Source organism: Ovis canadensis, chromosome 1, assembly GCF_042477335.2.
Source record: "Ovis canadensis isolate MfBH-ARS-UI-01 breed Bighorn chromosome 1, ARS-UI_OviCan_v2, whole genome shotgun sequence".
Classification (NCBI taxonomy): Eukaryota; Metazoa; Chordata; class Mammalia; order Artiodactyla; family Bovidae; genus Ovis; species Ovis canadensis.
This window is the reverse complement of record NC_091245.1, coordinates 108,292,245-108,319,322: the sequence shown is the minus strand read 5'-3', so window position 1 is coordinate 108,319,322 and position 27,078 is coordinate 108,292,245. Positions and strand designations below refer to the sequence as shown.

Here is a 27,078-nt window from a genome sequence, read left to right as displayed (position 1 = left end):
CAGGAGGAGAAGGGGACGACAGAGGATGAGATGGCTGAATGGCATCATTGACTCGATAAATGTGAGTCTGAATGAACTCCGGGAGATGGTGATGGACAGGGAGGCCTGGCGTGCTGTGATTCATGGGGTCGCAAAGAGTCGGACACGACTGAGCGACTGAACTGACTGACTGACTGACTGTAAAGGGCACACCCTGGTGTGAGAATGGACTCCCCCACACAGTTCACAGAAGGTCAATTGAGAAGAACCGAGCAAAACTTTGCTACCAGTCCCTCTAAACAAATCAGGACACAAACCCAATGGCCAGAAGGTCCCTGGTCCCTGATACAGTGCCCTATCCCTCTCTCACCAGAAACAGAGCTGGCACAAAACTTGATCTTAGAATATAGCCTCCAGAACTAAGGGAAACAAACGTCTGTCCTTAAGCCACTTGGTCTGAGGCATCTTGTTTTGGCAGTCCACACAGTGTAACACACCCTGCAGATTTTAGAGAGAATATATTCCTGCTGACACCTTGATTTTGGACTTGTGAGCACCAGAACTGAAAACGTACATTTTCGTTCTTTTATGTCATCCAGATTTGGGATTCTCAAGAAGAGATTAGTGCCTAAACAGGAAGAAGAAAAGAAAGAGAGATCTCTCTCTCTCTCTCTCTCTCTCTCTCTCTCTCTCTCCCCCCCCCCCCTTCTCTCTCCCTTTCTCTCTCTCTCTCTCTCTCTCTCTCTCTCTCCCTCCCCCTTCTCTCTCCCTTTCTCCCTTTCTCTCTCAGCCCTCTCCGCATGTCTGTCTGTCTTTCTTATGTAATCTTTGAGTCCCAGAAACTGTAGGAAAAACAAAAGAACTCTAACATATCTCTCTAGTGAAATAAAATTGAGAGAAGGGAAAGCTTACATTTTACTGTTGACATTAAGGTACCTAGTCAAATGGGATGTAATGTCATGCAAAGTTCATTGTTATTTCAAGATGTCTGTTTACAAATGCTTTCCAGGTGGCACTGGTCTTAAAGAATAAGCCTGCAAATGCAGGAGACTTAAAAGACATGAGTTCAATCCTTGGGTCAGGAAGATCCCCTGGAGGAGGGCATGGCAGTCCACTCCAGTATTCTTGCTTAGAGAATCTCATGGACAGAGAAGCCTGGAGGATTATAATCTGTTGGGTCACAAAGAGTCAGATACAACTGAAGCAACTTAGAATGAATGTTTACAAATGCTCTCTAATCCACTGAATTTTATATAACTCTGACAAGTTCATATAATGACTGAGATACTAAATCCAAAAATTAAAACAATAGAAGTTTTCCAAAGTTTCTTCACTCTGACAAGTTCATATAATGACTGAGATACTAAATCCAAAAATTAAAACAATAGAAGTTTTCCAAAGTTTCTTCAGAATTGATACTTCACTGGGCCTTATTATTTTTCATCAGTTTTTGTTTAATTTCATTATAAACACATAACCTGTGATGAATGAGATATACAGAGAACAAGATAGTTGAGGAGTAGGTGGATGCAGAGCACATCTCCCTCCACAGATCCATCAGGAATGCACCTTCAGACACAGAAGTGCTTGCAGAACACCACCTGAGAGCAGACAGGAGTACCTGCCCACTGGAAAACAATATATGGAAGCATGAAAAACTTGGTAGGATAAACGCACTGGGGGGGGGGGGGGAACAGTTAGTAGGACTGGACCTGCCTCAGCAGTTGGGGAAAATGAAGCAGGCATCTGACCCGACATCAGGGCAATTGTCTGGGTAAGAGGAGAAACATTTAAGGCTGAGAGTGAAACAGCTGATCTGTGGCAGCCTAAATGGAAGGAGAATCAAACAGTCTTTGCTACAGTCATACCCCAGACAGGGACACAGGTCCCCTAGGCAGTGTCTGGGAGCTGGAATGCAGGGATTGTGGAGTAATCCCAGGGCAAGGGCTGCTGTTGACTGCAGAGAGGCAGACCTAGGGGACCTGAGTCAGCATGTTGTGATGGGAAACGCCTGTGGAGGAAAGTCAAGCAGCCATGGAAGCAAGGCAATACTGCTGAGTCATGCATCGGGGGTGGAGTTAGGGGGGTTGCACAAGTGAAATCCAGGGGCACCTTGCTTTGGCTTTTTTCTCCAGTGTCTGCTTTAGTTAGTTGTGTTCTTAACTGGTAGATATCATTTTTGGTTTCCTTTGTTCACCAGGTCAATCTATTGTACTTTATTTTTGTTTGTTCTGATTTTGCTTAGGAGTGTATATGTATATGTGTATATTCCATTATTTAAATAATTACTTTCCTGATTTTGTAACTGCCATTTGTCAAATCAAAAAATTCTTAGAAACAAATGACAAATTGATGACAACTCAAGACCTATGAGATGCAGCAAAAGCTGTTCTAAGAGGGAAGTTCATAGCAATACAATCCTATCTCAAGAAACAAGAAAAACCTTGAATAGACTACCTAACATTATACCTAAAACAACTGGAAAAAAAGAACAAAAAAGTCCCAAAATTAGCAGAAGGAAAGAAATCACAAAGATCAAAATGAAAAAGAAATGAAAGAAATAATAGTAAAGATTAATAAAACTAAAAGCTGGTTCTTTGAGAAGATAAACAAAATGGACAAACCTTTAGCTACACTCATCAAGAAAAAAGGGAGAAGAATCAAATCAACAAAATTAGAGATAAAAAAGGAGAGGTTAAAAGACAATGCAGAAATACATAGGATTATAATAAAAGACTATTATGAACAACTATATGGCAATATAATGGATAACCTGGAAGAAATGGACAGATTCTTAGAAAAACTCAATATTTAAGACTGAAGCAGGAAGAAATAGAAATTATGAAGAACACAATTATAAGCACCGAAATAGAAGCTGTGATCAAAATTCTCCCCAATAAAGGGAAGCCCAGTAACAAATGGCTTCACAGAATTCTATCAAACATTTAGAGAAGAGCTAATGCCTATCCATCTAAAACTCTTTCAAAAACTTGCAGAGGAAGGAACACTTCCAAACTCATTCTATGAGGCCACCATCACCCTGATAACAAAATCAAACAAAGACAACACACAAAAAAGAAAACTATAGGCCAATATCACCGATGAGCATACATGCAAAGATCCTCAACAAAATTTTAGGAAACAGAATTCAACAACACATTAAAAAGCTCATACACCATGATCAAGTTGGGATTATTCCAGGGATGCAAGAATTCTTCAATAAACACTAATCAATCAATGTGATGCATCGTATTAACAAATTGAAAGATAAAAGCCATATGATAATCTCAGCAGATGCAGAAAAACCCTTTGACAAAATTCAGCACACATTAATGACTAAAACTCTTCAAAAAATGGGCACAGAAGGAACCTACCTCAACATTTCCTTCTCCAGTGGACCACATTCTATCAAACCTCTTCACCATGACCCAGCCGTCTTGGGTGGCCCCACATGGCATGGCTTAGTTTCACTGAGTTAGACAAGGCTGTGATCCATGTAATCAGATTGGCTAGTTGTCTGTGACTGTGGTTTCAGTCTGTCTGCCCTCTGATGCCCTCTCTCAGCGTCTACCATCTTACTTGGGTTTCTCTTACCTTGAATGAGGGGTATCTCTTCACGGCTACAGCAAGCAGTGCTCCAATGAAGAAGGGAATGGCTAACCACTTCAGTATTCTTGCCTTGAGAACCCCATGGACAGTATGAAAAGGCAAAGAGATAGGACACTGAAAGATGAACTCCCCAGGTCGGTAGATGCAAAATATGTTACTGGAGATCAGTGGAGAATAACTCCAGAAGGAATGAAGGGATGGAGCCAAAGCAAAAACAACACACAGATGTAGATGGGACTGGTGATAGAAGCAAGGATCTATGCTGTAAAGGGCAATATTGCATAGGAACCTGGAATGTTAGGTCCATGAATCAAGGCAAATTGGAAGTGGTTGAACACGAGATGACAAGAGTGAACATTGACATTCTAGGAATCAGTGAACTAGGATGGACTGGAATGGGTGAATTTAACTCAGATGACCATTATATCTACTACTGTGGGCAGGAATCCTTTAGAAGAAATGGAGTAGCCATCGCAGTCAACAAAAGAGTCCTAAATGCAATACTTGGATGCAATTTCAAAAATGACAGAATGATCTCTATTCATCTAAGGCAAACCATTCAATATCACAGTAATCCAAGTCTATGCCCTGACAAGTAACACCGAAGAAGCTGAAGTTGAACACTTCTATGAAAACCTACAAGATCTTCTAGAACTAACACCCAAAAAAGATGTCCTTTTCATTATAGGAGACTGGAATACAAAAGTAGGAAGTCAAGAAACACCTAGACTGACAAGCAAATTTGGCCTTGGAGTACAGAATGAAGCAGAGCAAAGGCTAATAGAGTTCTGCCAAGAGAACACACTGGTCATAGCAAACACCCTCGTTCAACAACACAAGAGAAGACTCTACACATGGACATCACCAGATGGTCGACACCAAAATCAGATTGATTATATTATTTGCAGCCAAAGATGGAGAAGCTCTATACAGTCAGAAAAAAACAAGACCAGGAGCTGATTGTGGCTCAGATCATGAACTCCTTATTGCCAAATTCAGACTTAAATAGAAGAAAATGGAGAAAAACACTATACCATTCAGGTATGACCTAAATGAAATCCCTTATGACTATACAGTGGAAGTGAGAAATAGATGTAATGGACTAGATCTGATAGACAGAGTGCCTGAAGAACTGTGGATGGAGGTTCGTGACATTGTACAGGAGACAGGAATCAAGACCATCCCCAAGAAAAAGAAATGCAAAAAAGCAAAATGGCTGTCTGAGGAGGCCTTACAAATAGCTGTGAAAAGAAGGGAAGTGAAATGCAAAGCAGAAAAGGAAAGATATACCCATTTGAATGCACAATTCCAATGAATAGAAAGGAGAGATAAGAAAGCCTTCCTCAGTAACATATGCAAAGAAATAGAGGAAAACCTAGAATGGGAAAGACAAGATCTCTTCACGAAAATTAGAGATACCAAGGGAACATTTCATGCAAAGATGGGCTCAATAAAGGACAGAAATGGTAGGGACCAAACAGAATCAGAAGATAATAAAAAGTGGCAAAAATACACAGAAGAACTGTACAAAAAAGATCTTCTTGACCCAGATAATCACGATGGCGTGATCACTCACCTAGAGCCAGACATCCTGGAATGTGAAGTCAAGTGGGCCTAAGAAAGCATCACTACAAACAAAGCTAGTGGAGGCGATGGAATTCCAGTTGAGCTCTTTCAAATCCTGAAAGATGATGCTGTGAAAGTGCTGCACTCAATATGCCAGAAAATTTGGAAAACTCATCAGTGGCCACAGGACTGGAAAGGGTCAGTTTTCATTCCAATCCCAAAGAAAGGCAATGCCAAAGAATACTCAAACTACTGCACAATTGCACTCATCTCACATGCTAGTAAAGTGATGCTTAAAATTCTCCAAGCCAGGCTTAAGCAATACATGAACCATGAATTTCTTGATGTTCAAGCTGGTTTTAGAAAAGGCAGAGGAACAAGAGATCAAATTGCCAACATCCGCTGGAGCATCAAAAAAGCAAGAGAGTTCCAGAAAAACATCTACTTCTGCTTTATTGACTATGCCAAAGTCTTTGACTGCGTGGATCACAATAAACTGTGGAAAATCCTGAAAGAGATGAGAATACCAGACCACCTGGCCTGCCTCTTGAGAAGCCTGTATGCAGCTCAGGAAGCAACTGTTGGAACTAGACATGGAAAAACAGACTGGTTCCAAATAGGAAAAGGAGTACGTCAAGGCTGTATATCGTCACCCTGCTTATTTACCTTATATGCAGAGTACCTCATGAGAAACGATGGGCTGGAAGAAGCACAAGCTGGAATCAAGATTGCTGGGAGAAATATCAATAACCTCAGATATGATGACACCACCGTTATAGCAGAAAGTGAAGAAGAACTAAAGAGTCTCTTGATTAAAGTGAAAGAGGAGAGTAAAAAAGTTGGCTTTAAGCTCAACATTCAAAAAACTAAGATCATGGCCTCTGGTCCAATCACTTCATGGCAAATGGATGGGAAAACAGTGGCTGACTTTATTTTTTCTGGGCTCAAAAATTACTGCCAATGGTGACTGCAGCCATGAAATTAAAAGACACTTACTCCTTGGAAGGAAAGTTATGACCAACCTAGACAGCATATTAAAAAACAGAGACATTACTTTGCAAACAAAGGCCTGTCTAGTCAAGGCTTTGGTTTTTCCAGTAGTCCTGTATGGATGTCTGAGTTGGACTATAAAGAAAGCTGAGCACCAAAGAACTCATGCTTTTGAACTGTGGTGTTGGAGAAGACTCTTGAGAGTCCCCTGGACTGTATGGAGATCCAACCAGTCCATCCAAAAGGAAATCAGTCCTGGGTGTTCACTGGAAGGTCTGATGTTGAAGCTGAAATTCCAATACTTTGGCCATCTGATGCAAAGAGCTGACTCGTTGGAAAAGACCCTGATGCTGAAAACATTGAGGGCAGGAGGAGAAGGAGACGACAAAGGATGAGATGGTTGGATAGCATCACTGCCTCAATGGGCATGGGTTTGGGTGTACTCTGGGAGTTGATGATGGACAGGGAGGCTGGCGTGCTGTGGTTCATGGGGTCACAAAGAGTCAGACGTGACTGAGTGACTGAACTTAACTGAACTAACCTCAACATAGTAAAGGCCATTTATGATAAACCCATAGCAAAATTTACTCTCAATGTTGAAAACCTGAGCATTCCCCCTAAAATCAGGAACAAGACAATGGTGTCCACTTTCCTCACTATTATTCAACATAGTTTTGAAAGTTCTAGCTAAAGCAATCAGAGAAGAAAAAGAAATAAAAGGAATCCATATTGGAAAAGAAGTAAAGTTCTCACTGTTTGCAGATGACATGATACTATACATAAAAAACCCTAAAGATAGCATCAGAAATTTTCTACAAATAATCAGTGAATTTAGCAAAGTCACTGGATACAAAATCAATAAAGAAATCACTTGTATGCCTATATACTAACAATGAATAATCAGAATGAGAAATTAAGGAATCAATCCCATTCACCATTGCAAAACAACAACAAAAAATATCTAGGAATAAACTTACCTAAGGAGACAAAAGAATTGTATACAGAAAACAGATCACATACAAAGACATTAGATAGTAATAAATATGGTGAAAATTAACTTTACAGTAATTAAAGAAGTAGATGTTAACTCAGTGGTAAAGATATACAGATAATAAGCAATGGTTTGCTCATACATTTTCTGGTGTCATTATAAACTGATTCTATCCATTTGGAAAGCAGTTTGGTTATATGTCGTAGGTCAGGGTGCTCCTACATTTTGACTCAGCAGTCCCATTTCTGGGAATCTAGCCAACAAAATACTCCAAAATATGAGAAAAAGTTCTGTGCTGCAAGTTGTACATCACAGCAATATTGAAAACTTGGTGACAACTTGAAGATGCTAGTCCCATTTCTGGGAATATAGCCAACAAAATACTCAAAAATATGAGAAAAAGTTCTGTGCTGCAAGTTGTACATCACAGCAATATTGAAAACTTGGTGACAACTTGAAGATGCTAGAATAGAGGCTATACCCAACTCCCTGTACTCTGGACCACGACGTTTCTTCGTGTTTCTCTTCTTTGCACACATCATTCCTGATCTCTCCCTAAGCACTCTCCTTGCCCTGTGTCTATGAGCTGAGCCCTCTTACTTATCGTCAACACTTTCAATCAGCATTTTCCAGGCTCCCTTTTTCATATCCTCAGCACCTCCTACATTCTCCCAGTTTGACACTTGGAGACTACCTGTAATTACTTGTTTACCTGCCTGTCTCCTCCACTCTGCTGCGCCCTCCTTCAAGGGTGTGGTCTATCTCCCTTTAATCTGAGAATTACTAGCACCCTGCCAGTGTTTCAGGTGCTTGATAAATATTTATATTAAAAATCGGTGAGTCATTTACTCAAATATTTTACAGACATTAAGGATGATGATTATAAAGAGTTATGTGGTAACATGTGACTGTATTATAATGTTCAATTTTATTTATGTGGAAATATCTCAAAGTAGTAGGAAAGTTAAATGGAACAAGCAAGATGCAAAATGGTATACAGTGTAGGTTGCCATTTTTTTAGTAATAATAATAAATCATGTTGACAAAGAATGGAAAATTTATATGTGCACACTTTCTCTTGTTAATGAGTAGGCTATGTATGAAAAAAAAATTAGGTGTTAATTCTTTCAAAATGATAATATTGTTAGACTATGGGATTGTGGGTGATTGTGTTTTCATGTTTCTGGTTTCTATTTAATGTGGTTATATTGCTTTTACAATGACAAAGATAAAGTTATAAGTAAAGACAAACAAATAACTAATTTTTAAAAAAAGAAAATTATAAGACACTGATGAAAGAAATCAAAAATGACATAAACAGATGGAGAGATATTCCATGTTCCTGAGTAGGAAGAATCAATATTGTGAAAATGACTATACTACCAAATGCAATCTACGGATTCAATGCAATCCCTAGCAAAGCACCAATGGCATTTTTCACAGAACTAAAACAAAAAATTTTGCAATTCATGTGGAAGCACAAAAGACCCCAAATAGCCAAAGTAGTCTTGAGAAAGAAGAATGGAGCTGGAGGAATCAACCTTCTTGACTTCAGATTATACTACAAAGCTACAGTCATCAAGACACTATGATATTGGCACAAAAACAGAAATATAGATCAATGGAACAAGATAGAAAGCCCAGAAATAAACCCAGGCACCTATGGGTACCTTATTTTTGACAAAGGAGGCAAGAATATATAATAGGGCAAAGACAGCCTCTTTAATAAGTGGTGCTGGGAAAACTAGACCATTACATGTAAAAGAATGAAATTAGAACACTTCCTAACACCATACACAAAGATAAAATCAAAATGGATTACAGACCTACATTTAAGATCAGAAACTAGAAAACTCTTAAAGGAAAACATAGAACACTTAATGACATAAATCAAAGAAAGATCCTCTATGAAGCATCTTCTAGAATAATTGAAATAAAAGCAAAAGTAAAGAAATGGGACCTCATTAAACTTTAAAAATTTGCACAGAAAAGGAAACTATAAGCAAGATGAAAAGACAACACTCAGAATGGGAGAAAATAATAGCAAATGAAGCAATGAACAAAGGATTAATTTCCAAAATATACAAGCAGCTCATACAACTCAATACCAGAAAAACAAACAACTCAATCAAAAAAGGGGGAAAAGACCTAAACAGACATTTCTCCAAAGAAGACTTACAAATGGCTAACAAACACCTGAAAATATGCTCAACATTGCTCATTATTAGAGAAATGCAAATCAAAATTACAATGATATAGTACACTCATTGTACAACTACAATCACCTCACTCTGGACAAAAAGTCATCATCAAAAAGTCTACAAACAGTAAATGCTGGAGAGGGCGTGGAGAAAAGGAAACACTTGCACTGTTGGTAGGAATGTAAATTGATACAGCCAGTAAGGAAGACAGTATGGAGATTCCTTTAAAAACTAGGAATAAAACCACTATATGACACAGTAATCCCACTCCTAGGAACATACATGAGGAAATATCAATCTCACTCCTAGGCAATATCATGAGGAAACCAAAATTGAAGAAGACACACATATCCCCTTGTTCATTTCAGCACTATTTACAACAGCTAGAACATGGAAACAACCTAAATGTCCATCAACAGATGAATGGATAAAGAAGTTTTGGTACATATACACAATAGAATATTACTTTGCCATAAAAAGGAATGCATTTGAGTCAGTTCTAATGAGGTGGACGAACACAGAGCCTATTATACAGAATGAAGTAAGTCAGAAAGAGAAAGAGAAATATCATATACTAACACATATATATGGAATTTAGAAAGATGGTACCAAAGAATTTATTTGCAGGACAGCAATGGAGAAACAGACACAGAGAACAGACTTACAGACATGATAAGAGGGGAGGGGAGGGTGAGCTGTATGGAGAGAGCAACATGGAAACTTACACTACCATATGTAATATAGATATACAACCTGGGAATTGGCTGTATGTCTCAGGAAACTCAAACAGGGGCTCTGTATCAACCTAGAAGTGTGCGATGGGGAGGGAGATGGGAGGGAGTTTCAGGGGGGAGGATATATATGTATATCTATGGCTGATTCATCTTGAGGTTTGACAGGAAACAACAAAACACTGTAAAGCCATTATCCTTCAATGCAAAAAATAATTAGAAAGCTAAAAATAAATAAATAAATGAGATATACAACTTTCTCATGACAGTCATTCTTTAAGTTCCCTTTTTGCTTAATTCCATCCTCTGTGCTTCGCCCTCCTTTCTTTCTTCTCCAAGTTCACCCCCTGCTGCAACCCACTTAGCAGTTTACTGTTCCTTCCATGATTTCTTCATTCTTTTACAACATGTGGCTATACAGACACCCTTAAATTTTGGAGGCTACTCTTCCTTTTACAAAATTACAATTTTATAATCTTCAACATCCTGCATCAGCCCACAAAAACTAGACTCCAGATGCTTCCTCCAATTCAGATACAGGGTTCTACGTCTGCCCCTTCTCCATGGACAGTGGCAGAGGCCATTACATTCCCTCTGTCAGGTAAAGGGGTCCTTGTTCCCACTCCTTTGGTCCCCAGAAGCTGCTTCTGTATCTCTCTCTATTCCTCTTCCCAAGTAGCCCCAGGCTCTCTTTGCTTCCCTGTTATTGAAACAGTAGTGACCTCACCTCCCTAGTAATGGATCCCTTACTCTAGCCAAGGCTGCCTCCAATCAGGGGTCGCAGCCTCAACATAACTTAAGACATCAGAGAGAGAAGAGGTCCCTGTATCTTGCCTCCTGCCCCAAAGAGCCCAGGCTACTCACTGAGGAGAAGGCTGGTGAGTCCTAGGAGCCAGGTGGTCCGGTAGAGGTGGGGGTCTTCTGAGGAGGGTTCCATCTCAGGCTGCCTGCCAGCTTATGCAGCTACAGAGGAAACATTTAGGAGGAACAGCAAGAGAGCGGGAAAGGCTTCACTCCGAAGAGTTCTTGGGCTCTTCCCCACCCCAAGGGTGGGGCTATCAAGTTAGTTCTGGATGTCAGCTCACAGGGCTAGAATAAGCCACTCCACTGTTTCATATTATCCCCAGAACCTACAATAGGACCTCAATAAACTATTGCAGAATAAATATATAAACAATTCCACTTTATGACCATGTTGCTGATGGACAGGGAGGCCTGGCGTGCTGCAATTCATGGGGTCGCAGAGTCGGACACGACTGAGTGACCGAACTGACACTGTATTGGCAAGGTGCCCCACTCCTGTGGTCATGCTAATTTGGTGACCTCACACTCCTTACCCCTGCCCCCATTATAATCCCTTTACTAGTTTCCCCTGGTTAACAGCTCAATCCAGGCATCCTTGGTCACTAATATCAACCTATGATCCAGCACAGAAATTACACTATTACACCCAGGATGGGCAAGATATCTTCTTCTTTATACCATTTAATGAAATAAATTTCCTGCTTGATTTTCTGTGAACTTCAACTATCAGTTGCCCCAGTAAGAAACCATTAGCAAAAGAAACTAAAGTTTGTGAAAAGTGTCGAGTTCTTACATGCCCAGTACAAATATTAGCATATATCAGTTCTTGCACTATTCTGGTTTTCTTGCTTGTCATTAGAAGCAGTTATCCTCCCTACACACAAGGCAATGCCAGACCCCATGGTCTCTGATAGGCTCTTGTCTACATCACACCCACCACTTCCCTTTCATCCTCTGCCAGACCTGCTCCTGTTATCACGGAGGGGCAGGAGTAGATATCTACACTCCTCCTGTCCACAGCCTCAGCTGCCTCAGACTCACTTCCACCTGCTGAGGCTCGGGCTCTGGTGTCTTCTCCCTAGACTGAGCCCCCACACCTGAGAACTGTCTCATCCCACACTCCACAGGAGCAGCCCTATCTACCTAACTCCTGCTCCATGCCTCCTTCTCCCCACTGAGGCTTTCTCCTCAGCTGCCCAGACCCAATGCTGCATCCACAAGACTGGCATGCAATCAGTCATGCACTCAAGGTTTTCATGGGTGCACTAAACCCATTTTTGGATGTGAAAACTGAGATCAAGTGTGGCTGCATGACCTGCAAAAAAATCACACAGTGAATCAGGGAAATGTGTGTACTCTCAACCACAAACTCCAGAAAAAAATTTCACTACACCACAGCCATTGTCCCACCCCACTCTGTGACCTCAAACAACTCACAAGAGTCCATTTTCTGCTCCCTTACACTGCTCTGTAACATCTCATACAAGAGAATATCGACCAGGCTCATTGCCTCCAACCCCATCTATTATCAAGGAAATTACGTCAAAAGATGGTCTGTGTGTCCTGTGGTCACTAACTTCTGTATGCCATCAAAATCCAGGCAGCTCATCCACTGGTCATTCTCAGGTGAAACTGAATGAGTCTGGTATGTACTTCTCTGTCATGTCCCTACATGTGTTGTGAGCAATCTTTGTGTGAGAAATGTTTGGTTTTGAAAATCATTTGCTAAAGGGGGTTGGGAAGGAGGAGCCTAGAGAGAAAGAAGCAGCAATGTGGTACAGGCCAAGGACACTGGGAGAGAGCCACACAGTAGAATTTATATGCTAGCAAAACACCTAGAACTTTTAAAAAGTTGAGGTAGCCTATCTCATATTCAACACACTAACCATCCTGTACTAGGCATAACACATAAACAAGCAAACATACCAACTTCAGAAATCTTGCAAGGAGTTTACTGAACACAAACACTTTGTGCTGGGAATCTTTGGGGAATTAAAGGAAGACAGACCTGGATCTACGTAATGTGTGTGTCAGGAAGATCAGATAGGAGGAAAGTGTAGAGTCCAGGGATATGAAGAGTCCAGGAAACAGAGATCTGAGAGATGACCAGGAGGAATTAAGCCCAAGAGAATGCACAGAAATTGTCAGGAACTCTGGATGTCCAAGAGTGGGTGATCATATCTATTTTTGTTTGAATTTCCAAAAGCAAACTATTCCAATGGAGAGCTGAGTTATGTGAAGAATACATTTATTAAATATCTATTCTATGTGTTTTTACTGTACATTAAAATTAACTGCACATTATTGTTATACATAATTATGTGCAAAAAATTACACATAAAAATTTACCTACAATATATGCTTAATTAAATCCTCCTAGTGGCACCCCACTCCAGGACTCTTGCCTGGAAAATCCCATGGACGGAGGAGCCTGGTAGGCTGCAGTCCATGGGGTCTGAAGAGTCGGACAGGACTGAACGACTTCACTTTCACTTTTCACTTTCATGCATTGTAGAAAGAAATGGCAACCCACTCCAGTGTTCTTGCCTGGAGAATCCCAGGGACGGGGGAGCCTGGTGGGCTGCCATCTATGGGGTCACACAGAGTCGGACACGACTGAAGTGACTTAGCAGCAGCAGCAGCAACATTATATTACTTAAGCATTACATGCATCTAATGAAAGATCATCCTGATATTACAAAGAGATTAAATAACTTGTTCAAAGTTGTGTTTTAAGTAACTGACAAGTTGCTCACAAGGATCAACATCAGCCCAATCATGGACTTGCTCTGGAGAGTATAATTTCTGAGGAACTTACATCATGATTGTGAAGGGTCTGAGGAATTAGAGGTTGGCTGTTTCCTTATATGGGAGGAAACTGCTGCTCTGGGAGAAGGATTAGGCAGCCTAGGTAAAGGAAAATTTGGGGTAGAGGATCTCATTAGTCTTTCCCACAGTCACCCTTCCTGGGTGAAAGACAAGAGGCACCAAGCTAGCCATGCATGGTTTACCACAGAACAGCAGAGAAGCCCTAGAGGTGGGCTGGCAGGAGAAGCAGACAGAAGCAGGTAGAGACTAGCCATCAGTAATCCTCCTCTCCTCTTCTCTTCCTTTGTAATAAAACTAATAATTTGCCAGTTTAAAATTATATTTAATATTTTTAATGAGAAATAGACAGCACTAAATTTTTTAATTATTAAGAAGATGATGAGTGGTTTCAGTGAGTCATTCAGGGAAAAGTAGGTAAATACTGAGCAACTATAGCCATAAATAGAAAGCAATGAATAATTCAACATGCATGTTAAAGTGTGAAAGGTATAAAATCTGAGTAAGAAAATTCTCTCCTTTATAAAAGAAATGAGAAAAATGGCTTCCCTTGTAGATAACTTTTTCAGAACTCTGGAAACTAACTATGACACACAGTAATATGATGAGGGCATTTATTCAAGAAAAACAACAGAATCCCGATAAGAATAGGAAGTGTTGTTCTGTTTTAACTTGCTCCATGTTTTCAAGTAGCGTAATTCACCTGAAAAAGAATAGCTTGTATTCTTGGTAAACACCAGAGACCTTGTAGCCATCAGACAGAGCCAATTCAGAGTTTTATTCCCAATAAATGTGTCATGATTTGACATACCTGTTGGTGTAGCAGCCTAGAGTGCTGGGCTGCGACGGCACAGGAATGGCTGAGAGGAGCTACCCTGTGTCCGAGGTCAGTGGCGGCCTGGAGGAGCTACCCCGCGTCCAATGTCAGGGGCAGCCAGGAGGAGACACCCCACGTCCGAGGTCAGAGGCGGCCGGAAGAAGACACCTTGCACCCGAGGCCAGGGGCAGTGACCCTGAGGAGCCACCCCAAGCCCCAGGCCAGGGGCGGCAGCTGGGAGGAGCCACCCATGCCTGAAGCCAGGGCCAGTGACCAGGAGGAGCAACCTGAGGAGTAATGGCTGTGCAGGCACAGGAGGGCCTAGAAGAGCTATCCCACATTGAAGGTCAGGAACGGCGGCGGTAAGGAGATACCCTTCATCCAAGGTAAGGAGCAGTGGCTGTGCTTTGCTGGAGCAGCCGTGAAGAGATACCCCACGCCCAAGGTAAGAGAAACCCAAGTAAGATGGTAGGTGTTGCAAGAGCATCAGAGGGCAGACACACTGAAACCATACTCACAGAAAACTAGTCATCTAATCACACTAGGACCACAGCCTTGTCTAACTCAATGAAACCAAGCCATGCCTGCAGGGCAACCCAAGATGGGAGGGTCATGGTGGAGAGGTCTGACAGAATGTGGTCCCCTGGAGAAGGGAATGGCAAACCACTTCAGTATTCTTGCCTTGAGAACCCCATGAACAGTAGGAAAAGGCAAAATGATAGGATACCAAAAGAGGAACTCCCCAGGTCAGTAGGTGCCCAATATGCTCCTGGAGATCAGTGGAGAAATACCTCCAGAATGAATGAAGGGATGGAGCCAAAGCAAAAACACTACCCAGTTGTGGATGTGACTGGTGATAGAAGGAAGGTCCAATGCTTTAAACAGCAATATTGCATAGGAACCTGGAATGTCAGGTCCATGAATCAAGGCAAATTGGAAGAGGTCAAACAAGAGATGGCAAGGGTGAACGTCAACATTCTAGAAATCAGCGAACTAAAATGGACTGGAATGGGTGAATTTAACTCAGATGGCCATTATATCTACTACGGCGGGCAGGAATCCCTCAGAAGAAATGGAGTAGCCATCATGGTCAACAAAAGAGTCCGAAATGCAGTACTTGGATGCAATCTCAAAAATGACAGAATGATCTCTGTTCATCTCCAAGGCAAACCATTCAGTATCACAGTAATCCAAGTCTATGCCCCCAACCAGTAATGCTGAAGAAGCTGAAGTTGAATGGTTTTATGAAGACCTACAAGACCTTTTAGAACTAACACCCAAAAAAGGTGTCCTTTTCATTATAGGGGACTGGAATGCAAAAGTAGGAAGTCAAGAAACACCTGGAGTAACAGGCAAATCTGGCCTTGGAATGTGGAATGAAGCAGAGCAAAGACTAATAGAGTTTTGCCAAGAAAATGCACTGGTCATAGCAAACACCCTCTTCCAACAACACAAGAGAAGACTCTACACATGGACATCACCAGATGGTCAACACCAAAATCAGATTGATTATATTCTTTACAGCCAAAGCTGGAGAAACTCTATACAGTCAACAAAAACAAGACCAGGAGCTGACTGTGGCTCAGATCATGAACTGCTTATTACCAAATTCAGACTCAAATTGAAGAAAGTAGGAAAAACCGCTAGACCATTCAGGTATGACCTAAATCAAATCCCTTATGATTATACAGTGGAAGTGAGAAATAGATTTAAGGGCCTAGATCTGATAGATAGAGTGCCTGATGAACTATGGAATGAGGTTTGTGACATTGTACAGGAGACAGGGATCAAGACCATCCCCATGGAAAAGAAATGCAAAAAAGCAAAATGGCTGTCTGGGGAGGCCTTATAAATAGTTGTGAAAAGAAGAGAGGCAAAAAGCAAAGGAGAAAAGGAAAGATATAAATATCTGAATGCAGAATTCCAAAGAATAGCAGAAAGAGATAAGAAAGTCTTCTTCAGCGATCAATGCAAAGAAATAGAGGAAAAGAACAGAATGGGAAAGACTAGAGATCACTTCAAGAAAATTAGAGATACCAAGGGAACATTTCATGCAAAGATGGGCTCGATAAAGAACAGAAATGGTATGGACCTAAGACAAGCAAAAGTTATTAAGAAGAGGTGGCAAGAATACATGGAAGAACTGTACAAAAAAGATCTTCAAGACCCGGATAATCATGATGATGTGATCACTAATCTATAGCCAGACATCTTGGAATGTGAAGTCAAGTGGACCTTAGAAAGCATCACTATGGACAAAGCTAGTGGAGGTGATGGAATTCCAGTTGAGCTCTTCAAATCCTGAAAGATGATGCTGTGAAAGTGCTGCACTCAATATGCCAGCAAATTTGGAAAACTCATCAGTGGCCACGGGACTGGAAAGGGTCAGTTTTCATTCCAATCCCAAAGAAAGGCAATGCCAAAGAATGCTCAAACTACTGCACAGTTGCACTCATCTCACATGCTAGTAAAGTAATGCTCAAAGTTCTCCAAGCCAGGCTTCAGCAATACGTGAACCTTGAACTTCCTGATGTTCAAGCTGGTTTTCGAAAAGGCAGAGGAACCAGAGATCAAATTGCCAACATCCACTGGATCATGGAAAAAGCAAGAGAGTTCCAGAATCACATCTATTTCTGCTTTATTGACTATGCCAAAGCCTTTGACTGTGTGGATCACAATAAACTGTGGAAAATTCTGAAAGAGATGGGAATACCAGACCACCTAACCTGCCTCTTGAGAAATCTGTTTGCAGGTCAGAAAGCAAGTTAGAACTGGACATGGAACAACAGACTAGTTCCAAATAGGAAAAGGAGTTTGTCAAGGCTGTATATTATCACCCTGCTTATTTAACTTCTATGCAGGGTACATCATGAGAAACGCTGGGCTGGAAGAAACACAAGCTGGAATCAAGATTGCTGGGAGAAATATCAATCACCTCAGATATGCAGATGACACCACCGTTATGGCAGAAAGTGAAGAGGAGCTAAAAAGCCTCTTGATGAAAGTGAAAGAAGAGAGCAAAAAAGTTGGCTTCAAGCTCAACATTCGGAAAACGAAGATCATGGCATCTGTTCCCATCACTTCATGGGAAATAGATGGGGAAACAGTAGAAACAGTGTCAGACTTTATTTGGGGGGGGGGGGCTCCAAAATCACTGCAGATGGTGACTGCAGCCGTGAAATTAAAAGACTCTTTCTCCTTGAAAGAAAAGTTATGACCAACTTAGATAGTATATTCAAAAGCAGAGACATTACTTTGCCAACTAAGGTCCTTCTAGTCAAGGCTATGGTTTTTCCTGTGGTCATGTTTGGATGTGAGAGTTGGACTGTGAAGAAAGCCGAGTGCTGAAGCATTGATGCTTTTGAACTGTGGTGTTGGAGAAGACTCTTGAGAGTCCCTTGGACTGCAAGGGGATCCAACCCATCCATTCTGAAGGAGATCAACCCTGGGATTTCTCTGGAAGGAACGATGGTAAAGCTGAAGCTCCAGTACTTTGGCCACCGCATGTGAAGAGTTGACTCATTGGCAAAGACTCGATGCTGGGAGGGACTGGAGGCAGGAGGAGAAGGGGACAACAGAGGATGAGATGGCTGGATGGCATCACGGACTCGATGGACGTCGGTCTGAGTGAACTCCGGGAGATGGTGATGGACAGGGAGGCCTGGCTTGCTGCAATTCATGGGGTTGCAAAAAGTCGGACACGACTGAGTGACTGAACTGAACTGAACTGTTGGTATTCCTGAAGATCCCACTTCCGAAAAAAAAAAAAAATCTGTATTTGCCCTAACAAGGGATATTTCGTTGAGCTTCCCAAAGTATTGAATAACAGTTAATGCAAACTATATACTAATTAAAGGCTTATAAGGGAAAACTGGGGAGTGAGGGTGTTTTGAAAGGAGCCAGAGATCAAATTGCCAACATTCATCAGATCATGGAGAAAGCAAAGGAATTCAGAAAAACTTCTACCTTTGCTTCGTTGACTACACTAAAGCCTTTGACTGTGTGGATCACAACAAACTGTGGGAAATTCCTCAATCAGTGGGAATACCAGACCACCTTACTTGTCTCCTGAGAAACCTGTATGTGGATCAAGAGGAAACAGTTAGAACAAGACATGGAACAACTGAATGGTTCAAAATTCTAAAAGAGTATGAAAAGGTTGTATATTGTCACCATGTTCCTTTAACTTCTGTTCAGAGTATATCATGTAAAATCCAGGCTGGATGAATCACACGCTGGAATCAAGATTGCCAGGAGAAGTATCAACAACCTCAGATATGCACATGATACCACTCTAATGGCAGAAGTTGAAGAAGAGCTAAACAACCTCTTGATGGAGATGAAAGAGTGAGACAGTCAATTCCTAGGCAGGTTGATAAGAAGTCTGGGGTCCCCAAGGAGGAGAAACCAGTCTCGGGCTCTCAAGGAGAAGATAGGGGGCTGGAGTTCTCAAGGAAGAGAAAAGGACAAACATTTTTTCTATAAGCCCAGAGCTGATGATTGCACAACAAAACCACTCATCTTGCTCAAGGATGTGTTTTCCCTTAAACTCTGTACCAATGATTATATAACAACATTGTATGTTGCTTAAGGACATGTTTCTCCTTCTTGAGAACCTTCTGACTAATCCTGTCATCTTAAAATGTATAGCATGGGAGTTGGTCTGGTAAGATCTTTCTATTGTTAGCTTTAATCCTGTTGTCTTAAAATGTATATTGTGGGAGTGGGTCTGATAAGACCTTTACAACCTTGAGACACACTTTTCACTTATTGTAATAACCAATTGAAAAAATATGTAGCTCCCTTGCTAAGACTAGAGAGGGACACTCTCCATAGGCCTTCTGATGTCTATGTCAGAAGCTTTCACTTTAATAAAATTCTGCTACACAAAACTGCTCGAGTAATCAAGCCTTGTCCCTGGCCCCAAGGATAAATCTTTGGAGATCACAAATCCGACATCATTCACCGAAAACTATTAAAACAAGAGTGAAAAACCTGACTTAAAACTCAATATTCAGGTGGTGGTCCTAACGTGGTGGAGGAATAGGACGGGAAGACCACTTTCTCCCTCACAAATTCCTCAAAAGAACATTTCAACACTGAGCAAACTCCACAAAACAACTTCTGTAGGCTGGCAGAGGACATCAGGCAACCAGAAAAGCAGACCATTGTCTTCAAAAACTGGTAGGAAAAAATAAAAAAGATGAAAAAGGAGACAAAGGAGGTGGGGAGAGAGCTCTGTCCCAGGAAGGGAAGCCCGTCCCGGGAAGGGAATTTTAAGAAGAGAGGTTTCCAAACACCAGGAAACACTCTCCCTGCCAAGTCTGTGGCGAGCCTTGGAAACAGAGGGCAACCTAACAGGAAGGGAAAAATAAATAAATAATTAAATCCAAGAGATTACAAGCCCAACAGTAACTCCCCCAGCGGAAAAGCAGCACAGACGCCTGCGTCCGCCATTGGGAAGTGGGGGCAGGGCAGGGACGCGTGGGAGGCGCGGGCTGCAGTGCTTTGCAAGAATCGGGCAGGAATGCCCCACGCGCAACCAGAACGATCTAACTTGGGCTAGCAAACCAGACTGTGGGATAGCTACCACACAAAAAGCTCAAACATAAGACACCGCCAGGACCGAGCACAGAACAAAGGACAGAAACAGAAAAAGCCGGCTGCAAACCATCCCCCGCCAGGGACAGGCAGCCAGAGCCGTAAGGGCTGGAAAGGGGCAATTGCAGACCCGGAGAGACTTTACTTACCAAACTGCAAACAGGCTTCTTTACTAAGACTTCTGGGGGTGCTGGACAGTCACCATCTGCCTCACAAGGGGTGCCAGTGGTCCACCCAGAAAACTGAGCAGCAGAGGCAGAAAAGGCGACAAGTCGCAGTGATCGCACTTGCCAAACTCCTGAGCTACTCGGACCCGGGAAGGGCACAAAACGCAGTCCCAACCAAATCTGTGTCTCTGAGGGCTACCTGAGCACCGAACCTGAGTGGCTTAGACCAGGGAAGTGCACGCAGCCTAGGGCCGGCCTCAGACGGTTCCCGGCTGAGCATCATAGAGCCAGAGTGGTTTGTGCGCTGCGAGAAGGGACAGGTCAAGCGGGGCTGAGACACTGTGTGCACATGACAGTGCTATTTGTTTGCAGCATCCCCCCTCCCCACAGCACGACTGAACTAGTGAGACTAAAAAACCAACATAAAGAAGAAGTTAAACACAGGGAACCGCCTTGGAAGTGACCCCACACTGCCCACAACATCAGAGAAGAGCAAGATATATTCTTACTATTTTTAAAATCATTCCCTTTTTTTTCTTTTTTTTTTCTAACTTTTTTTAAACACTTAAGTCTTCTATTTCTCCTCTAATTTTTATTTCTATAACCTATTATTACTATTCAAAGAAAAAAAAGACTCTTTTTTTTTTTTTAAGGCAAACACCATATATAGTCTTTGGGTGGTTATTGGCGTTTGTTTTTTTTTTTAATAATTCTTGTGGCTTTTTTTTCTTTTCTTTTCTTTTCTTTTTTCCTTTTTCCTTCTGCTTCTTTTCTTTAATATTGTATTTTTGAAAATCCAACCTCTACTCTAGATTTTTAATCTTTGCTCTTAGGTTTTTGTTGTCAATTTTGTACATTTAAAAACCCAAATTTCACTACCCAATTTTACCTGAGAGCAAGATTACTGGCTTGACCACTCTCTCCTCCTTTGGACTCTCCTTTTTCTCCACCAGGTGGTTCTGTCTCTTTTCTCCCCCATCTCTTCTCTTTCCAACTCTGTGAATCTCTGTGTGTTCCAGACGGTGGAGAACACCTAAGGAACTGGTTACTGGCAGGATTTGTCTCTCTCCTTCTCATTCCTCTCTCTTATCCTCCTGGCCACCTCTGTCTACTTCCTCCCTCTCCTCTTCCCTGTATAACTCCGTAAATACCTCTGAGCGGTCCAGACTATGGAACACACATAAGGAAGTGACTACTGGCTAGCTTGCTCTCTCCTCTTTTGATCTCACCGCATCTCATTCCAATCACCTCTAACTACCCCCTCCCTCTTCTCTTCTCCTTTTAACTCAGTGAACCTCTCTGAGTGTCCCTCAATGTGGATAAACTTTTCATCTTTAACCTAGATGCTTTATCATCGGTGCTGTATAGATGGAGAAGTCTAGAGGCTACTGTAAAAATAAAACTGAAAACCAGAAGCAGGAGGCTTAAGTTCAAAGCCTGAAAACATCAGAAAACTCCTGACTTCAGGGAACATTAAGCAATAGGAGCTCATCAAATGCCTCCATACCTACACTGAAACCAAGCTCCACCCAAGGACCAACAAGTTCCAGAACAAGACATACCACGCAAATTCTCCAGCAACACAGGAACACACTCCTGAGCTTCAATATACAGGCAGCTCAAAATTATTCCAAAACCTTTGACGTCTCATAACCATTACTGGTCACTCCACTGCACTCCAGAGAGAAGAAATCCAGCTCCACCCACCAGAACTCCAACACAAGCCTCCCTAACCAGGAAACCTTGACAAGCCACTGATAGAACCCCACCCACAGTGAGGAAGCTCCATAATAAAGAGAACTCCACAAATTACCAGAATATAAAAAGGCCACCCCAAACGCAGCAATATAATCAAGATGAAGAGACAGAGGACTACTCAGCAGGTAAAGGAACAGGAGAGTTGCCCACCAAACCAAACAAAAGAGGAAGAGGTAGGGAATCTACCTGAGAAAGAATTCCGAATATTGATAGTGAAAATGATCCAAAATCTTGAAATCAAAATGGAATCACAGATAAATAGCCTAAAGACAAGGATTGAGAAGATGCAAGAAAGGTTTAACAAGGACCAAGAAGGAATAAAAAAGAGTCAATATGTAATGAATAATGCAATAAATGAGATCAGAAACACTCTGGAGGCAACAAATAGCAGAATAATGGAGGCAGAAGATAGGATTAGTGAAATAGAAGATAGAATGGAGGAAATAAATGAATCAGAGAGGAAACAAGAAAAATGAATTAAAAGAAATGAGGACAATCTCAGAGACCTCCAGGACGATATGAAATGCTCCAACTTTCGAATTATAGGAGTCCCAGAAGAAGAAGACAAAAAGAAAGACCATGAGAAAATCCTTGAGGAGATAATAGTTGAAAACTTCCCTAAAATGGGGAAGGAAATAATCACCCAAGTCCAAGAAACACAGAGAGTTCCAAATAGGATAAACCCAAGGCGAAACACCCCAAGACACATATTAATCAAATTAACAAAGATCAAACACAAAGAACAAATATTAAAAGCAGCAAGGGAAAAACAACAAATAACATACAAGGGGATTCCCATAAGGATAACAGCTGATCTTTCAATAGAAACTCTTCAGGCCGGGAGGGAATGGCAAGACATACTTAAAGTGATGAAAGAAAATAACCTACAGCCCAGATTACTATACCCAGCAAGGATCTCATTCAAACACGAAGGAGAAATCAAAAGCTTTACAGACAAGCAAAAGCTGAGAGAATTCAGCACCACCAAACCAGCTCTCCAACAAATTCTAAAGGATATTCTCTAGACAGGAAACACAAAAAGGGTGTATAAACCCAAACCCAAAACAATAAAGTAAATGGTAACGGAATCATACTTATCAATAATTACCTTAAACGTAAATGGGATGAACGCCCCAACCAAAAGGCAAAGACTGGCCGAATGGATACAAAAACAAGACCCCTCTATATGCTGCTTACAAGAGACCCACCTCAAAACAAGGGACACATACAGACTGAAAGTGAAAGGCTGGAAAAAGATATACCATGCAAATAGAGACCAAAAGAAAGCAGGAGTGGCAATACTCATATCCGATAAAATAGGCTTTAAAACAAAGGCTGTGAAAAGAGACAAAGAAGGCCACTACATAATGATCACAGGATCAATCCAAGACGAAGATAGAACAATTATAAATATATATGCACCCAATATAGGAGCACCGCAATATGTAAGACAAATGCTAACAAGTATGAAAGGGGAAATCAACAATAACACAATAATAGTCGGAGACTTTAATACCCCACTCACACCTATGGACAGATCAACTAAACAGAAAATTAACAAAGAAATGTAAACTTTAAATGATACATTAGACCAGTTAGACCTAATTGATATCTATAGGACATTTCAACCCAAAACAATGAATTTCACCTTTTTCTCAAGTGTTCATGGAACCTTCTCCAGGATAGATCACATCCTGGGCCATAAATCTAAACTTGATAAATTCAAAAAAATCGAAATCATTCCAAGCATCTTTTCTGACCATAATGCATTAAGATTAGATCTCAATTACAGGAGAAAAACTATTAAAACTTCCAACATATGGAGGCTGAACAACACACTCCTGAATAACCAACAAATCACAGAAGAAATCAAAAAAGAAATCAAAATATGCATAGAAACTAATGAAAATGAAAACACAACAACCCAAAACCTGTGGGACACTATAAAAGCAGTGCTAAGAGGAAAGTTCATAGCAATAGAGGCATACCTCAAGAAACAAGAAAAAAGTCAAATAAAAAACCTAACTCTACAACTAAAGCAACTAGAAAAGGAAGAAGTGGAGAACCCCAGAGTTAGTAGAAGGAAAGAAATCTTAAAAATCAGGGCAGAAATCAATGTAAAAGAAACAAAAGAGACCATAGCAAAAATCAACAAAGCCAAAAGCTGGTTCTTTGAAAGGATAAATAAAATTGACAAGCCATTAGCCAGACTCATCAAGAAGCAAAGAGAGAAAAATCAAATCAATAAAATTAGAAATGAAAATGGAGAGATCACAACAGACAACACAGAAATACAAAGGATCATAAGAGACTACTATCAGCAGTTGTATGCCAATAAAATGGACAACGTGGAAGAAATGGACAAATTCTTAGAAAAGTACAACTTTCCAAAACTGAACCAGGAAGAAATAGAAAATCTTAACAAACCCATCACAAGCATGGAAATTGACACTGTAATCAGAAATCTTCGAGCAAAAAAAAAGCTCAGGTCCAGACGGTTTCACAACTGAATTCTACCAAAAATTTCGAGAAGAGCTAACACCTATCCTACTCAAACTCTTCCAGAAAATTGCAGATGAAGGTAAACTTCCAAATTCATTCTATGAGGCCACCATCACCCTAATACCAAAACCTGACAAAGATGTCACAAAAAAGAAAACTACAGGCCAATATCACTGATGAACATAGATGCAAACATCCTTAACAAAATTCTAGCAATCAGAATCCAACAACACATTTAAAAGATCATACACCATGACCAAGTGGGCTTTATCCCAGGGATGCAAGGATTCTTCAATATCCACAAATCAATCAATGTAATTCACCACATTAACAAATTGAAAAATAAAAGCCATATGATTATCTCAGTAGATGCAGAGAAGGCCTTTGACAAAATTCAACATCCATTTATGATTAAAAAAAAAAAAAACTCTCCAGAAAGCAGGAATAGAAGGAACATACCTCAACATAATAAAAGCTATATATGACAAACCCACAGCAAACATTTTCCTCAATGGTGAAAAATTGAAAGCATTTCCCCTAAAGTCAGGAACAAGACAAGGGTGCCCACTCTCACCACTACTATTCAACATAGTTCTGGAAGTTTTGGCCACAGCAATCAGAGCAGAAAAAGAAATACAAGGAATCCAAATTGGAAAAGAAGAAGTAAAACTCTCACTGTTTGCAGATGACATGATCCTATATATAGAAGACCCTAAAGACTCCACCAAAAAATTACTAAAGCTAATCAATGAATATAGTAAAGTTGCAGGATATAAAATCAACACTCAGAAATTCCTTGCATTCCTATACACTAATAATGAGAAAGTAGAAAAGGAAATTAAGGAAACAATTCCATTCACCATTGCAACGAAAAGAATAAAACACTTAGGAATATATCTACCTAAAGAAACTGAAGACCTATATATAGAAAACTATAAAACACTGGTGAAAGAAATCAAAGAGGACACTACTAGATGGAGAAATATACCATGTTCATGGATCGGAAGAATCAATATAGTGAAAATGAGTATACTACCCAAAGCAATTTACAAATTCAATGCAATCCCTATCAAGCTACCAGCCATATTTTTCACAGAACTAGAACAAATAATTTCAAGATTTGTATGGAAATACAAAAAACCTCAAACAGCCAAAGCAATCTTGAGAAAGAAGAATGGAACTAGAGGAATCCAATTGTCTGACTTCAGGCTCTACTACAAAGCCACAGTCATCAAGACAGTATGGTACTGGCACAAAGACAGACATATAGATCAATGGAACAAAATAGAAAGCCCAGAGATAAATCCACACACATATGGACACCTTATCTTTGACAAAGGAGGCAAGAATATACAATGGAGTAAAGACAATCTCTTTAACAAGTGGTGCTGGGAAAACTGGTCAACCACTTGTAAAAGAATGAAACTAGATCACTTTCTAACACCGCACACAAAAATAAACTCAAAATGGATCAAAGATCTAAATGTAAGACCAGAAACTATAAAACTCCGAGGAGAATATAGGCAAAACACTCTCCGACATAAATCACAGCAGGATCCTCTATGATCCACCTCCCAGCGTACTGGAAATAAAAGCAAAAATAAACAAATGGGATCTAATTAAAATTAAAAGCTTCTGCACAACAAAGGAAAGTATAAGCAAGGTGAAAAGACAGCCTTCGGAATGGAAGAAAATAATAGCAAATGAAGCAACTGACAAACAACTAATCTCAAAAATATACAAGCAACTTATGCAGCTCAATTCCAGAAAAATAAACGACCCAATCAAAAAATGGGCCAAAGAACTAAATAGACATTTCTCCAAAGAAGACATATGGATGGCTAACAAACACATGAAAAGATGCTCAACATCACTCATTATTAGAGAAATGCAAATCAAAACCACAATGAGGTACCACTTCACACCAGTCAGAATGGCTGCGATCCAAAAATCTGCAAGCAATAAATGCTGGAGAGGGTGTGGAGAAAAGGGAACCCTCTTACACTGTTGGTGGGAATGCAAACTAGTACAGCCACTGTGGAGAACAGTATGGAGATTCCTTAAAAAATTGCAATTAGAACTACCTTATGACCCAGCAATCCCACTGCTGGGCATACACACCGAGGAAACCAGAATTGAAAGAGACACATGTACCCCAATGTTCATTGCAGTACTGTTTATAATAGCCAGGACACGGAAACAACCTAGATGTCCATCAGCAGATGAATGGATAAGAAAGCTGTGGTACATATACACAATGGAGTATTACTCAGCCATTAAAAAGAATACATTTTAATCAGTTCTGATGAGATAGATGAAACTGGAGCCAATTATACAGAGCGAAGTAAGCCAGAAAGAAAAATACCAATGCAGTATACTGACACATATATATGGAATTTAGAAAGATGGCAATGATGACCCTGTATGCAAGACAGCAAAAAAGACACAGATGTGTATAACGGACTTTAGGACTCAGAGGGAAAGGGAGAGGGTAGGATGATTTGGGAGAATGGCATTGTGACATGTATACTATCAT

At 40.7% G+C, this 27,078-nt stretch overlaps 1 protein-coding gene across 10 annotated transcripts in view; it reads right to left on the bottom strand.

Annotated features, from left to right (window-relative positions):
- Positions 1–27,078, bottom strand: part of LOC138416061 (SLAM family member 8-like) — a 77,313-nt gene that overhangs the window by 26,434 nt on the left and 23,801 nt on the right. For 9 of the 10 annotated variants that reach the window (XR_011247516.1, XR_011247521.1, XR_011247514.1 and 6 more), the window contains exon 1: positions 10,932–11,112. The exons of the other annotated variant lie outside the window; for it this stretch is intronic. Coding sequence is in view for 5 of the 9 variants with exons in the window: in XM_069544782.1 (XP_069400883.1) it covers positions 10,932–11,004 (73 nt within the window). In the remaining 4 variants the exon portion in view is untranslated. Of the gene's footprint in view, positions 1–10,931; positions 11,113–27,078 lie in introns of those variants that run through there. 10 annotated transcript variants of the gene reach the window in all.